The sequence below is a fragment of the Zosterops lateralis genome, assembly GCF_965231275.1.
Source record: "Zosterops lateralis genome assembly, chromosome: 14".
Taxonomy (NCBI): domain Eukaryota; kingdom Metazoa; phylum Chordata; class Aves; order Passeriformes; family Zosteropidae; genus Zosterops; species Zosterops lateralis.
In genome coordinates, this window is record NC_139774.1 from 2,128,763 (window position 1) to 2,145,596 (window position 16,834).

The 16,834-nt window shown below is 57.3% G+C and overlaps 1 protein-coding gene across 1 annotated transcript in view; it reads right to left on the reverse strand.

Moving 5' to 3' along the window:
• Positions 1 to 15,766, reverse strand: part of LOC310914956 (uncharacterized protein) — a gene marked incomplete at its 5' end in the record, with an annotated part of 94,619 nt that extends 78,853 nt beyond the window's left edge. Inside the window, 5 exon segments of the mRNA XM_083871473.1 lie at positions 323 to 2,994; positions 2,997 to 3,078; positions 4,265 to 7,115; positions 11,029 to 11,036; positions 13,322 to 15,766. Of these exon segments, the coding sequence (XP_083727599.1) occupies positions 323 to 2,994; positions 2,997 to 3,078; positions 4,265 to 7,115; positions 11,029 to 11,036; positions 13,322 to 15,766 (8,058 nt within the window).
• Positions 15,767 to 16,834: the final 1,068 nt, after the last annotated feature.

A 16,834-nucleotide genomic window follows, 5' to 3' on the forward strand; every position in this document is an offset into this window, starting at 1 on the left:
TGTAATGAAAGACATCCAGTGAGAACATGGAATGCTGAGAGGAATTGCACTTCCCAGAGGGGAAAAAAAAAAGGAAACTTGATAGAAACCTGAATTAAAAACCCCAAGCGAAGAGCAAGCTCCCGTATCCGACCGTGCCTACTAAATTTAAGGCTGAACACCGACCCCATATCCATCTCCCCGCAGCAAGAAGCACCAGGACACAGCATGCCCGTGTTCAGGGCCTTGCCTTCAATCTGTACAACTCTTCCCTGTGTTAGACACCGACCAGGGAAAGAGCAGAAGGAAGCGTCGCACAAAAACTTTAGCACCAGGAACTCACCGAGGGAGCGGAGGGATCCGTGGGGAGGGCGGCGGCCACATCCTCGTCCCCGAGCAGCGGCGCGGGCTCGTCGGGCAGCGGCCGGGCCGGGAGGGTGTCGCAGCAGGTGGCGGCCGAGAAGCGCAGCTGGCTCTTGCGCGAGTCGGCCGTGAGCGACACGTCGTGCGAGTAGGACTGCAGGAAGGCGCGCACGCCGTCGATGCCCACGAAGTGCGAGACGGGCACGCCGCGCAAGGCGCCGCCGTCGGGCGGCAGCAGGTGCCGGCGGCGCCAGCGGCGCAGGCGCAGCGCCAGCAGCAGCAGCAGGAAGGCCACGAAGAGGCACGACACGGCGGCCACGGCCAGCACCAGCCAGCGCGTCAGGCCGCCCGCCGCCTCGCCCGGCGCCGCCGCCGCCTCGGCCGCGCTGCCCAGCTCGGCCAGCAGCTCGGCCACGCTCTCGGCCAGCACCACGCTCAGCGTGGCCGTGGCCGACAGCGCCGGCCGCCCGTGGTCCTTCACCACCACCACCAGGCTCTGGCGCGCCGCGTCGCGGGCCAGCGGCGAGCGCGCCGTGCGCACCTCGCCGCTGTGCAGCCCCACGCGGAACAGCCCCGGCTCCGTGGCCTTGGCCAGCTCGTACGACAGCCACGCGTTCTGGCCCGCGTCCGCGTCCACCGCCACCACCTTGGCCACCAGCGCGCCGGGCTCCGACCAGCGCGGCGCCAGCTCCACGCCCGACCGCGCCCCGCCCGCGCCCGCCGCTCCGCCCGCCGGCGGGTACAGCACCTGCGGCGCGTTGTCGTTCTCGTCCACGATCTGCAGCCGCACCGACACGTTGCTGCTCAGCGCCGGCGCGCCGCCGTCCTCCGCACGCACCCACAGCTCCAGCTCGCGCACCTGCTCGTAGTCCAAGGAGCGCAGCGCGTACAGCGCGCCCGTCTCCGCCTGCACCGACACGTACGACGACAGCGGCGCGCCCCGCACCCGCCCCTCCGACAGCCGGTACCGCACGCGCGCGTTCTGCCCCCAGTCCGCGTCCGTGGCGCGCACCGTCAGCACCAGCGCGCCCGCCGCGTTGTTCTCCGACAGCCGCGCGCTGTAGCGCTCCTCCGAGAACACCGGCGCGTTGTCGTTCACGTCCAGCACCCGCAGCGCCAGCACCGCGCTGCTCTGCAGAGCCGGCGACCCGCCGTCGGCCGCCCGCACCGTCACGTTGTACTCCGACACCTGCTCTCGGTCCAGCTCGCTCGCTGTCACCACGCTGTAGTAGCTGCCGTGTGAGCTCTGCAGGCGGAACGGGACGTCCTTTTCGAGCGAGCAGCGCACCTCGCCGTTCGCTCCCGAGTCCCGGTCTTGCACGTGCAGCAGGGCAACCACTGTCCCCGATGGGGCGTCCTCAGAGATCTCACTCAGTGCTGACCGTACCAAAATCACTGGTGAGTTATCGTTTACGTCTATGACCGTGATCGTGACTTTGGCCGTGTCAAAAAGGCCTCCGCCATCCCTTGCCTGCACCTCCAGCTCGTAAGCGTTGCCTTCCTCGAAGTCCAAGGTCCGCAAGAGAGTGATTGCACCCGTCTCTGAGTCCAGATGAAATATCTTCGATGCTTTTGCTGTGATTTTCTTTAACGAGTATTTCAGATTCCCGTTCAGCCCCTCGTCGGTGTCCGTGGCCGTGACGGTGACGAGCACGGAGCCCACGGGCACGTCCTCGGGCACACGCACCGTGTACTCCGCCTGGCTGAACACGGGCGCGTTGTCGTTCGCGTCCAGCACCGTCACTCGGATCCGAGCCGTGCCCGTCCGCGCCGGATCGCCGCCGTCACTCGCCCTCAGCACCAGCTCGTGAAACGCCGCCTCCTCCCGGTCCAGCGCCTTCGCCAGCACCAGCTCGGGACGCTGATCGCCGCCGGGGCCCGTCTGCACGGCCAGCGAGAAGTGCTCGTCGCCGCTCAGCTCGTAGCTCTGCAGGGAATTCCGGCCCGAGTCCGGGTCATGAGCGTCTGGCAGGGGGAACCGGGACCCCGGGGCTGTCATCTCGCTCATTTTCTCCTCTAGCTCAGTTTCCTTGAAGCTGGGAGCGTTGTCGTTAATGTCCGTGATTTCTACTTCTATTTCATAGAACTTCATTTCCCCCTCCACTATCAGCTCACAGCGCAGCACGCATTGCTGCACACGCTCGCACAGCTGTTCCCTGTCGATCCTCTCCGCCGTCACTAAATGGCCCGTCTTCCCGTGCAGAGTGAAATACTGTGTACTACCTTCAGAGACAACACGGATGCCCCGGTCACGAAACTCCGGCAGGTGCAGCCCCAGGTCCTTGGCCACGTCGCCCACGAAGGAGCCCTTGGGCATCTCCTCGGGCACCGAGTAGCGCAGCTGCCCCCACGCCGCCTCCCACGCCGCCAGCAGGACGGCCCAGAGCAGAGCTCGCTGCCGCCGGCCCCAGCGCCTCCCCGCCGCGCACATCTCCGCCGAGGTACCGTTCCACCGCTTTTCGCTCAAGCTCCTACTCGCCCCTCTCGGCTGCTCTCGCCGGCCTCTCCGCCTCTCTGCAAGACGGCTCCGCACTGCAGGGACTGTCGCAGACCGCACGACCGCCGCCGAGCCTGACAGTGAGCGAGCAGTGATCGAGCCGATCCGCAGCGGGCGGGGCTGCCGGGAGCGCTCCGAGCTTCCTCTCGCTCCTCTCGGTCAACAGCGGCGCCCGCAGCCTCCTCCCGGCACTGCAGGCACCCGGCGCTGCCCGGCGCTGTCCCCCTGCACACCGGCAGCTCGCGGGGAGGGGACAGTCGCCACCGAAACCTTGTGTCCAGTCCAGCGGGACTAAAGCTGGCATTTCTTCAGCCGCCTTCCAGCAAAGCATGGGATCGAACACCGCTGAACTTCCATTAGAGAGACACACGTATGTTCGCTTTCGAGTACAGTAGAAAAGAGCCATTTATCAACGGCATCTCACTCAGCAGCCATCAGTCTCAGTACTCCGCTTCGGGAAATAAAGATTAGGAAGGAGGAAACACCCACTCCGTTATTCTGAGCCCATCATGTAGAATTAGCAGATCTTATTGTATGGTCTAAGATCCGCCTGCAACTTTGGTAACACCGATCAGTTCAGACAAACCTTGTTATTACACAAAATTTTCCAAGTGAGCCTGAAGGTACGATAATACAAAAGAAGAGCTACGGTAAACCCGAAATATTTCCAAGATACGAGTTGAATGACGAAACCCTCCCCTACACGTGTGAACGCTGAAAAAACAGGAATTGACACGGACCGTGCTTATTTCAATTGTTCATGAAAACCTGGCATTTATGAAGCTACTTTCCCTCGAAAGATATAAGAGGGGACGGAGAAGAAAAGGAGCATCCATTATAAAGAAAAGACCTCTCACGTTCACACTCAGTCATGGATATGCACCTTCCATTCAGAGTGAAACACCAAAAGAGCACTACATAAAGTGGGTTTTTTTCTACAGCTGTTACTCAGGGGCGATTCAAGAAGGAGAGCTTAGGAAAAAAACCCTTAAATATCGAGGGTCAATAAGTGAATCTCGTCCTACACGCTAAAAATTTGCCTTCATCATTACAAAAGACAAAAAGTTTCAGACAAAACGTTTCGACAACGAAAGCTCACAAGAGGATGAAAGAAAACCTGCCGTCTCTGCTTGCCTGTTCTAAGTGGAAAATGCAGGAAAGGACAACGTAAATCAGACCACCACCAATGCGGAAAGATTTTACTCTGCATAAGCTGAAAGGTAAGAGCGAATCCATCGACCCTAAGTCTCACCAGCAACTGATAAGTGCCCCTTCACAAAGCCGTCTGCTAAGATACACGGGTTTGGATGCTTATAGACAATCATTGAAACAGAGTCCAGTATGAGCAGTCCCAAATGAGAAATAAAGACCAAGAATAGACTGCTGCGCGCTCTTAGGAGGTAAACGGTAGGAAAGAAAGCATACGGGCTTACAAACCTGCGGTAGGTCAGATTCGACCGGCTCCTCTCCCACAACGGCGCCGCTGTTCGGGCTCGGCTTCTCGCAGGAATCCCCGCCCAGAAGCTCCTCCGCCGACAGGATGGGCACCGCCGGCGGCGGCGGCGGCCAAGCGGCCTCGGGCACGGCGCGGGCCGGCGCCGCCACGCACAGGTTGTAGGAGTAGGGCAAGGTGCCCTCGCAGAAGTCGGCCGGGAAGGCGGCGCCGGCCACCGAGAAGCGCTGCGCGCCCAGGCAGCGCAGCACGGCGGGCGGCCCGGCCCGGCGCAGCCGCGCCAGCACCAAGAGCGCCACGCTCAGCACCAGCAGCGCCGACAGCAGCGCCAGCGCCAGCACCAGGTAGAACTGCAGCTCGGCCGCCGCCGCCGCCGCCTCGCCGCCCGCCGCCCGCTCGCTCAGCTCCGGCAGCGCCTCCTGCAAGCTCTCGGCCAGCACCACGTGCAGCGTGGCCGTGGCCGACAGCGCCGGCTGCCCGTGGTCCTTCACCACGGCCACCACACGCTGCTTGGCCGCGTCCCGCTCGGACACGGCGCGCGCCGTGCGCACCTCGCCGCTGTGCGGCCCCACGCGGAACAGCGCCGGCTCCGACGCCTGCACCAGCTCGTACGACAGCCACGCGTTGCGCCCCGCGTCCGCGTCCACCGCCACCACCTTGGCCACCAGGTACCCGGCCTCGGCCGAACGCGGAACCACCTCGAACGGAGGAGGAGCCCCCGCCGCCTCTCCCGGCGCCGCGGCGGCCCCCGCGCCCGCCGCCGCCGGCCAGAGCACCCGCGGCGCGTTGTCGTTGCGGTCCAGCACGAAGACGCGCACCGTGGCCGTGGAGCTGCGCGCCGGCGAGCCGCCGTCCTGCGCCCGCACCGCCACCGCGAACTCGCGGCACTGCTCGTAGTCCAAGGAGCGCTGCGCGTACAGCGCGCCGCTCCTCGCCTCCACCGACACCGGCGGCGCCGCGCCCGCCGCGCCCGCGCTGCCGCCCGCCAGCCAGTAGCTCACGCGCCCGTTGGCGCCCGCGTCCGCGTCCCGCGCCTGCACGCGCACCACCAGCGCGCCCGCCGCGTTGTTCTCCGCCACGTACGCGCTGTACGCCGCCTCCTCGAACACCGGCGCGTTGTCGTTCACGTCCGACACCTCCAGCACCAGCTCCGTGCTGCTCCGCAGCGCCGGCCTGCCCCGGTCCCGGGCCACCACCGTCACGCGGTGCTCGGACGCCTGCTCGCGGTCCAGCGCGCTCGCCGTCACCACCTTGTACGAGCCGCCCGGCGACGCCACGATCGACAGCGGCGCCTCGCCCAAGAGCTCGCACGACACCTGACCGTTCTCGCCCGAGTCCGGATCGTTCACGTTCAGCAGGGCCACCACGGTGCCCGATGGCGCGTCCTCGGGCACGGGACTCGAGAGCGACAGAATTGTGATCTCGGGCGCGTTGTCGTTCACGTCCAGCACCTCCACCTCCACTTTGCAGTGCGCCACCAAACCCCCTCCGTCTGTGGCCTCCACAGCCAGGCTGAACGTGCGCGTATCTTCGAAATCCAGCGCCTCCCGCAGCGTGATCGTTCCTCTCTGGGCATCCACCGCGAACTTCTGAAGCTCCTTAGCCGGCATTTTCCCGAAGCCGTAGGTGATGTGGGCGTTAGTGCCGGCATCAGCATCAGAGGCAGAGACATTCAGCACCGTCGATCCCGGAGGCGCGTCCTCTCGCAGGCTGACGCGGTACCGGTCCTGCGCGAACACGGGTGGGTTGTCATTGGCGTCGGTGACATTGATCCAGAGCTGGGCCGTGCCAGTTCGGGGCGGGTCTCCGCCGTCCATTGCAGTCAGCAGGAGACGCAGGTTCGGCTCAGTCTCCCGGTCCAGTGAGTGGTGCAGCACTAATTCCGCGGATTTGCTGCCGTCCTGGCTCTCCTTCACTTCCACCGCGAAGTACCCGTTGGCCTCCAGCTCATAGCCCTGCAGCGAGTTACTGCCCACGTCCGGATCCTCTGCCATGCCCAAGTAAAACCGGGCGCCGGGAGAAGTCAACTCGTTGATCTCCAGCTGAAATTTGTTCTGCAGGAAACGCGGTGTGTTGTCATTCACGTCCTGGATGTCAACTTCGACATGGAAAACGTTCAGCGGGTTGTGCACCAGCACCTCGAAGCTGATGGAGCAGGTCGCCGACTTGCCGCACATCTCCTCCCGGTCCAGCCTCTCGTTCACGTACAGGTTCCCGTTCTCCTCATTCACCGTGAAATAGTTCAGCTGCTTCTTGCCGGCAGACGCCACCTGCAGCCTCCGCGCCGGCAGCTCGTCCGCGCTGAGCCCCAGGTCCCGCGCCAGCGGCCCCACCAGCGAGCCTCTGCCCAGCTCCTCGGGGATGGCGTAGCGGACCCGCTCGGCCGCCGCCCGCCACCACACGCACCAAAGCACCGCGCCCAGCAGCGCTCGCCCGCCGCCCGGCCCGCGCCTCTGCCGCCGCCTCACCGCCATTCTCTCTCGCCACAGCTCGCCGCGCTCCTGCCGGGCTCCTGCCGCTGCCCTGCCTCCCTTCCAGCCGCTCTCGCTCTCACACAGCGCACGGGCCGCCGCAGCGCAGCCAGCCCGCTCGGGCCGCCTCGGGCGCCGCTGCTCCCCGACAAGCGCCGCCGCTTCCGCTGCCGCTGCCGGTGGTGTCGGGGCCGCTGCCGCCGTGGCCGGCGCCGGGCGAGCGAGCAGCCTGCGGGGGCAGGACGCTGCGGCGGCCGCGGCTCCAGCGCCGCTCGGCGGCGGCCAACAGCGACACCCGGAGGCGCCGCCACGCCACTGCAGCCGCCCGATGGCCGCGCTCAAGGGGGCCCGGCTTTGGGCGGGGCTCGGGGCTTTAACGGGATTTCAAATGCGTTTGTAAAATAGATCCGCTGTTCAATGCTTTCAGCTAATCTGTTTGAGCCGCAATGAAGGTAGAGAAGCAAATTTTTAGTGCAAAGCAATAAATAAAGGAACTCGGTTTCTCTTAACAGTATCAAGGTACCACTAAAGAAACAGGAAAATTTATATATGTCTACAGACAGGGAAATCCATAAGAATTCTGTCATGTATCTTCAATTCTGCTTTCCTGCCTTGGGTCGAATAAGTTTAGGTATACTTCGGCCTAAAACAATGTTTTTATCTTTATGCCAAGCATAATATTTCTCTTCTGTTTCTGATTCAGAAAAGTTGCTTCTTTTGCATCTCCTGATTTGAGGACCTCATGATAGAAATGCAAAGCCACCATGACTCTTTTATATACCCAAAGCAATCTCTTGGTTGAACGGATTTTTTAAAATAATTTACTCCACTCATCAGTCAGGGCAGAGTTATCCTTCACTTGACTGGGTTAATGAAAGACCCATGCAACCTGTCCTTGAAGCCTTCCAGTGGTGGTACATCCATAATATACGTCGACAGTTCATACCAATGTCTCACCATCCTCATCATAAAAAAAGTCAACTCGAAACCTAAAAAATCTCTATAAATCTTTTTTGTAATTATTCTTTATAAATTGAAAAGACACAATCAATTTTACTCAAAGCTTTCTTTTCTCAGGCTAAAGGATGTGAGATTTGTCAACGCTTCTTCATGGCAAAGATGGTCCAGTTCATGGACAATCTGTGTGATCAAAGAAGTGTCGAGGGAGAGGAGCACCTACCCATTCTTGCTGGTCATCCTGCATGTTATGCAAGCCTGGTGCAATCTGGGCAGCAAGTGGACATTGCCAGCTCATGCCCCATTTGTCACCCAGCAGTGACCCAAAGCACTTCTCTGCAAGGCTGCTCTCAGTTCACCACTCTCTATTTACACTGGGGATTGCCCTGACCCATGTTCAGGACCTTGCACTTGGCCTTCTTAAACTTCATGAAGTTTATAAAGGTCCCCTCCTCCAGCTTTTCCATAAACATCATCCCTCACCTCTCCCTGATCAATTCAGCTTGGTGTCAGCTGCAAATTTGCTGAGGGTGTTCTTGATCCCATTGTCTATGAAGACACTGAATAGCACAGATCCCATTATAGACATCACACATCACTGATTTCCACTTGGACATGGAGTACAAGAGTCTAAAGCTCCTGGGACGTGACTGTCCACCCTGTTCCTCAGCCATTTAACAGCCTCCAGTTGTGTGCCCAGCATGGTCTGGGTCATTGGGTGGGAGACACTCTGTCCACATTCTCACACTGGTTCCTGACCTGTTCATGGAATCCTTGGCTGGGCTGGGTGGCTGCTCTGCACTTTGACAACTGCAGCAGAGATGCTTCTGCATTGTGACACTACAGACAAAGTGTTCCTGGGTGAGCACACATGTGCTTATCAAACCTTTCCTCTTTACAGCTGTAAACATCACAGGTGTGTGTGGGAACTGCACCTGCCCTTGGGCAGTTGGGACAGAGGAGACCTTCCACATGAGATCAGACACAATGAGGTTGAGCTCAGGAACTCAGACAAGAGTTAGAAAAACATGGAAATGTACAGACCAAGTACAACAGTGTTCTGTAGGCCACACTTCCTGACCAAAAGCAATTCCAATTGCATGGCACTGCATCAGTCACAAGTATTTGTTATGCAGGACATTCTACAAATAAGGGAAATTACCATCTGTTCTTCTATACTCTCACATTCAGAGGTCTCCTGTCTTCTCTCCAATGCTGCACACCTGTTTGTTTGCTACTGCCCCTTAACATCCCTGGCAAAATTTATCATGATGGAATAAAGCACCATGGTCACATCAAGAGGGGAGGTAAATTCATCTGCTCACCAGCATTCTGAGAAGAAAATGAAGGATTCTAAAACACATGAATGATAAACAACCAAGCTAAAAGATTAGCAGTCATCCAACAGAGAATGGCTCACCTAACTAATGGCTCAGAGGAAATCTCCTGCCCTCTTTATCACACACAGTGTTCCACAGAGATACTGCTAAGGTGATATTTACTTCCCTTCACCCCAACAGCAACAGAATTCAAAGGTAACCTTACCTCTCCTGCCTTTCACACCTGCTGTGGCATGAACAGGAGGCACTAATACAGGATGCATGGCTGAATGAACCAAGGCCGACAATTACAAGGAAACCTTCAGAAGAAAAGAAAGCCAAAAAGGAAAAAAAAAAAAGGAAAGCAGAGCATACATCAAACAAGCAAGGCTAGGAAGCAGCAGAAGACAAGGGGCAGTTGGAGAAATTCACCAGGAAGTCTTCTTGGTCTTCACTGTGGGCATTGGAATTCATCTTCATGGACACCTGGAAGTCACTGAAGTCTCAAGGTGCAAGTGCAGCCCTAAAGTCTTACATGGGACTCTCTAGGTGGGGTTCATTACCCAAAACAGTCATCAGCTCTCAGCAATTCTCTTAGGTGACCTCCCAAAGAGATTAAACATCTCAGGCCTCTTTATCAACTTCACCATTTTAAGAAATTACAACATTCACTCTTTCGTTTTCCTTCATGTGCCTCACACACACAAAATTCTGTCCTTGGTGATTCAATTAGGTATTTGCTGCCAAAGCAGAGTCATGATTACAAAAGAAGAAGCACTCACTAGCAATGGGTAAAAAGACCAAGACCTTACAGGAAGCAAAGTCATGGAAGTCTAATTGACACTATGAAGACACATTACATCACTATGTTCGTGGGAGTTACAAATGAATAATGAAATTTTCACACAGAAAGTACAAGCCATTCTACACAAGTATCGTAGCCCTACCCACACAGTTTTTCAGGAAACACTTCACTGCTGGAAGACTGGCATTGCCTTTCAGGACAGGGATAGCAGGATCAAAGAAAAAAGCATAGACCTCAGCAATGGCTTTGGCAGGAGGCCTGAAATCAAACCATTTTCCAGCCAAAGTCACCATGACCCATCTGATTTTCTGCATTCAAATCCAGATTCTCCATCTCCTGGCTCTCCATTCACAGCCTTTTTTTTTTTTTTTTTTTTTTTTTTTTTTTTTTTTTTTTTTGCATAATGGACAACACCCAGATTCTAACCACAGGGAATAGAGCATTTCATTCAGTCCCATTTGAGGGGAACACAAACTTAGCTGATGTCCACCTTCAAGTTATGGATGAGAACTGCTCTCCCATCCTGATAATTGTACGGCATCTTCTAGTGTTTCACACAATCACAGAATCATCAAAGTTGGAAGAGATCTTCAAAGTCATCTAGTCCAGACCAGCACCACCATCATCACCCTTGAACAAGATCTCCAAGAGCCACATCCAGAAGCCTCTCAAACACTTCCAGAGATGGTGACTCCACCACCTCTCTGGGCAAGGCATTCTAGTGCCTGACCATTCTTTCAGAGAACAATATTCAAATATCTCATATGAACCTCCCCTAGCACAACATAGGGCCATTTCCTCCTGGCCTTTCACTTCAGACATGGCAGAAGAGACCAACCCCCCACCTCGCCACAACCTCATTCCAAGAGATTATAGAGAGCAGTGAGGTCCTCCCTGAGCCTCTTCATTCTGAGACTAAACAACTCCTGTGCTCCTCACCAGCTCCACCAGCTTCTATTTGTTTGCAGGATTCAAGGGCAAAATGAGGTCCCGCTTTAGTCCTTCACAAGAAACAAACAAACAAATCAAAACCAAAAAGATTGAGAAACCCTCAGACATGCATGAACCATAGATTCCCATTCCAGATCATGTCAGCTGTCATAGGCACACAAAGGAAATTAGTTCGTAAGAAGTAGCCATGCTCACACAGGAGCTCACACCAGATACCCCAGATACAGTCATACCTTAGACCCTGAAAACAAAAAGCTTACAACCACACCTGTGGGCCTCCTCAATAATCCAGGACAAACTGGACATTTACACATTTCTTTTGGCCACTTCACTCTCGTGCACAGGCCCTGTCTCTGGATTGATGAAACTCTTTCCCCACTCCAAACATCACACTCAAGCAAAGTTAAATCTGCAGACAAATTCTGTTGAAAGAAAAGCTGCACACACAACTTCTCAGATCCCAAGCATCACAACCAAGATTATTCTGCTCCTCCCAAGACTTTGAAGAAATGTAAAATGCTATAAAGACCATGAGTTGTTGCCAGCTCTTGCAAAGACACAGCCCTCAGAGTGTCAGCTCAAAGAAAACATCACACATGAACTCTCTGAAGGCCATGTGACTTCATCACTCTTAACACAAAAGAATGCTGAATCCAAAACTGGGCAATTCGAGTCCAAACCACTCAATGTCAAAAAGTAAGACTTCTTCAGAGTGATTTTCAGAATACCAGGTATAAATCCTAGGAATCAAGAGAACACAGGCCATTTTCCACCAGTACCTCCTCATACAGCGCATGCCAACCCATCAAACTCTTCACAACTCACATTGTTACCACAGATCTTCAAAACTGGTAGAGAGACTCCACCAAAAGAGAAGCTCAGTTCACCATGTACATCCACAAACAGCATTGATTGCAGAGACATGTTAAAGAAATGCCTGTGAAAGTTTTCTTAGAGCTGTAAACATAAAAGGCATGTACAGAACAGCAGGCAAATACAACAGACCCGATCTTCCACACACTTGCAGAGAGAAAGAACCATCTTCTGATCATCAAAGAGCAAGGAAGGGAACAAAGAGCTACAGAAAGGAAGAGATCATGACACACTCTTCTCGATCATGTAACTAAGAGTAGGCAACTAATGCCGGTGTTTACTAAGCACTGAATACACCAACTGCCCTTCCCAAAGCTCCCACATGACCTTGGTCATGAGCACATCATTAAACTGTTAAGTTTCACAGTTATCACCACCTGCAAACACACACAAGGAACTTCCCAGGGTATTCCATACAGCCAGAATTACATGTCTTCTTGCCAAATATTTAGGGAAGGAGGACATTGCATTGAATGATACTATGGGTGGGTAAAGAAAAGATAAATGAGAAAAGGCATTCCCTTCTGGCCTTCAACAGATCCTCATGTAGAACTCCAGGACTCAAATCTCCAATTCCTCACAATGCCCAGGGTGGCTTTCACCCTTCTAATCTACATGCACAAGACATGTAAGGCCCAGTTTCCCAGACCACTTCTTCTCACACCACCAACTTCACACAGACACCTTCACATCTCTGTGTAAAGGAAACTGCATTTCTCTGCTCACTGCTCTTCTGTGCAGAAACCTCAGAATTCTCAAAGGAAAAGAGGAGCCCTGCTCCGGGAGAGCCCGGGTCAGTGAATGTCTCTATAGGGCCAATCACCCCCTTTTTATGTCTAACCCTGAACCTTGAATCTTCCCGCTCCCACCCCCAGGAAGGCTCTTGCCACGACCTGTACTTTACAGCCAAGGCACACCCAGTTCAGCTTGACAGAGCTCAGCCCTTATAGACAGCAAACCAACAAAGCACCTCTGCCATTCCTATGGCTATTTCCTCCTCCACATACAACCACCCATCACTGGGAGCCTTTCAAGAGGATCCTTCACCTTCATATCAGTCACACAGACATCATCAAAACAGCGGCTGTACCCAGCCCATTCTCCTGCAGGATCAGATGAATGGGAAGACATTTCCTACTCACCTCCATTTATACAGAAAGGCTGAGAAGAGTTTTACAAACCATGACCTGCAAAGTTACACTCAGAGCAGTCGAGATTCCAATGTAGACACTCTCACCCCAATGCAGCACCTGTAGGCCTGGGAAGACACCTGAACCAGCAAAAAACAAAAACCTCAACGTGCTACTTATGCAACCCATCCATTCAGAACAGCCAATACTGGAAGGATCAAGGGTATTACACATGCCATGGCACAAAATCTGCTTGGTACCAAATGAAACCACAAACACTCATACAATCCTCTAGTCACCATCAGCCTCGCTACATCTACTTCCCCAACGACCCGGAAAACAGAGCACAGACCCTTCCTCTACCTCCCTGCAGCAAGAGGCACCAGAAACAAACACGACAATGAAGGAAGCCCTGCTAACCTTGTCAGAAAACCGTCCTACACAGGAAAGTGAACACGGAGGGCAACAACAGGAGAGCAGAAATGGAAAGCGCCGCGGAGGCTGTGCCACCCGAGGAACTCACCGAGAGTGAGGCGGCGGGATCCTTGGGGAGGGCGGCGGCCACATCCTCGTCCCCGAGCAGCGGCGCGGGCTCGTCGGGCAGCGGCCGGGCCGGGAGGGTGTCGCAGCAGGTGGCGGCCGAGAAGCGCAGCTGGCTCTTGCGCGAGTCGGCCGTGAGCGACACGTCGTGCGAGTAGGACTGCAGGAAGGCGCGCACGCCGTCGATGCCCACGAAGTGCGAGACGGGCACGCCGCGCAAGGCGCCGCCGTCGGGCGGCAGCAGGTGCCGGCGGCGCCAGCGGCGCAGGCGCAGCGCCAGCAGCAGCAGCAGGAAGGCCACGAAGAGGCACGACACGGCGGCCACGGCCAGCACCAGCCAGCGCGTCAGGCCGCCCGCCGCCTCGCCCGGCGCCGCCGCCGCCTCGGCCGCGCTGCCCAGCTCGGCCAGCAGCTCGGCCACGCTCTCGGCCAGCACCACGCTCAGCGTGGCCGTGGCCGACAGCGCCGGCCGCCCGTGGTCCTTCACCACCACCACCAGGCTCTGGCGCGCCGCGTCGCGGGCCAGCGGCGAGCGCGCCGTGCGCACCTCGCCGCTGTGCAGCCCCACGCGGAACAGCCCCGGCTCCGTGGCCTTGGCCAGCTCGTACGACAGCCACGCGTTCTGGCCCGCGTCCGCGTCCACCGCCACCACCTTGGCCACCAGCGCGCCGGGCTCCGACCAGCGCGGCGCCAGCTCCACGCCCGACCGCGCCCCGCCCGCGCCCGCCGCTCCGCCCGCCGGCGGGTACAGCACCTGCGGCGCGTTGTCGTTCTCGTCCACGATCTGCAGCCGCACCGACACGTTGCTGCTCAGCGCCGGCGCGCCGCCGTCCTCCGCACGCACCCACAGCTCCAGCTCGCGCACCTGCTCGTAGTCCAAGGAGCGCAGCGCGTACAGCGCGCCCGTCTCCGCCTGCACCGACACGTACGACGACAGCGGCGCGCCCCGCACCCGCCCCTCCGACAGCCGGTACCGCACGCGCGCGTTCTGCCCCCAGTCCGCGTCCGTGGCGCGCACCGTCAGCACCAGCGCGCCCGCCGCGTTGTTCTCCGACAGCCGCGCGCTGTAGCGCTCCTCCGAGAACACCGGCGCGTTGTCGTTCACGTCCAGCACCCGCAGCGCCAGCACCGCGCTGCTCTGCAGAGCCGGCGACCCGCCGTCGGCCGCCCGCACCGTCACGTTGTACTCCGACACCTGCTCTCGGTCCAGCTCGCTCGCTGTCACCACGCTGTAGTAGCTGCCGTGTGAGCTCTGCAGGCGGAACGGGACTCCCTCGTCGAGCGAGCAGCGCACCTCGCCGTTCGCCCCGGAGTCTCGATCATGTACGTGCAGGACGGCGACCACAGTCCCCGGCAGTGCGTCCTCCGAGATCTCAGTCAATGCCGATGATACCGTTACTTCAGGGGCATTATCGTTGACGTCTGTCACGGAGATCGTGACTTTGGCCACACCAAACAGCTCTCCGCCGTCCCGTGCCTGCACCTCCACTTCAAATGACGAAATTTCCTCGAAGTCCAACTTCTCCTTAAGGGTTATTTCTCCTCTCTTTGATTCAAGGTGAAAAAGTTCGGACGCCCTTTCTGAAATTCGATTAAAACTGTATTTAACGTGTCCGTTCAGCCCCTCGTCGGCGTCCGTGGCCGTGACGGTGACGAGCACGGAGCCCACGGGCACGTCCTCGGGCACACGCACCGTGTACTCCGCCTGGCTGAACACGGGCGCGTTGTCGTTCGCGTCCAGCACCGTCACTCGGATCCGAGCCGTGCCCGTCCGCGCCGGATCGCCGCCGTCACTCGCCCTCAGCACCAGCTCGTGAAACGCCGCCTCCTCCCGGTCCAGCGCCTTCGCCAGCACCAGCTCGGGACGCTGATCGCCGCCGGGGCCCGTCTGCACGGCCAGCGAGAAGTGCTCGTCGCCGCTCAGCTCGTAGCTCTGCAGGGAATTCCGGCCCGAGTCCGGGTCATGAGCGTCTGGCAGGGGAAACCGAGACCCCGGGGCTGTTGTCTCGCTCATCCTCTGTTCCAGTTCGATTTCTTTGAAGTTGGGTGCGTTGTCATTAATATCCGTGATTTCCACTTCTATTTCATAGACCTTCATTTCCCCCTCCACTATCAGCTCACAGCGCAGCATACATTTCTCCACCAGTCGGCACAGCTGTTCCCTGTCGATCCTCTCCGCCGTCACTAAATGGCCCGTCTTCCCGTGCAGAGCGAAATACTGCGTCCGACCTCTTTCTGCAATGCGGACGCCGCGATCGCCGAGCTGCAGCCCCAGGTCCTTGGCCACGTCGCCCACGAAGGAGCCCTTGGGCATCTCCTCGGGCACCGAGTAGCGCAGCTGCCCCCACGCCGCCTCCCACGCCGCCAGCAGGACGGCCCAGAGCAGAGCTCGCTGCCGCCGGCCCCAGCGCCTCCCCGCCGCGCACATCTCCGCCGCGGCACCGCCGGCACCGCAACACCGCCGAGCCAACTCCCGCTGACACTCAATGCTCTCGGCTTCTGCCCCCTGCGCTGCCGCCGGTCTCCGGCTGCAGAGTGGACCAGCACCGCGGGCACGATCGCGGGCCGCACGGGCGGGCAGAGAGCGAGCTACCGAGCGAGCCGATCCGCAGCGGGCGGGGCTGCCGGGAGCGCTCCGAGCTTCCTCTCGCTCCTCTCGGTCAACAGCGGCGCCCGCAGCCTCCTCCCGGCACTGCAGGCACCCAGCGCTGCCCAGCGCTGTCCCCCTGCACACCGGCAGCTCGCGGGGAGGGGACAGTCGCCACCGAAACCTTGTGTCCAGTCCAGCGGGACTAAAGCTGGCATTTCTCCAGCCGCCTTTCAGCAAAGCATGGGATCGAACACCGCTGAACTTCCATTAGAGAGACACACGTATGTTCGCTTTTGAGTACAGTAGAAAAGAGCCATTTATCAACGGCATCTCACTCAGTAGCCATCAGTCTCAGTACTCCGCTTCGGGAAATAAAGATTAGGAAGGAGGAAACACCCGCTCCGTTATTCTGAGCCCATCATGTAGAATTAGCAGATCTTATTGTATGGTCTAAGATCCGCCTGCAACTTTGGTAACACAGATCAGTTCAGACAAACCTAGTTTTTACACAAAATTTTCCAAGTGAGCCTGAAGGTACGATAATACAATAGAAGAGCTACGGTATACCCGAAATATTTCCAAAATACGAGTTGAATGACGAAACCCTCCCCTACACGTGTGAAAAAAAAGGAATTGACACGGACCGTGCTTATTTCAATTGTTCATGAAAACCTGGCATTTATGAAGCTACTTTCCCTCAAAAGATATAAGAGGGGACGGAGAAGAAAAGGAGCATCCATTATAAAGAAAAGACCTCTCACGTTCACACTCAGTCATGGATATGCACCTTCCATTCAGAGTGAAACACCAAAAGAGCACTACATAAAGTGGGATTTTTTCTACAACTGTTACTCAGGGGCGATTCAAGAAGGAGAGCTTAGGAAAAAAAACCCTTAAATATCGAGG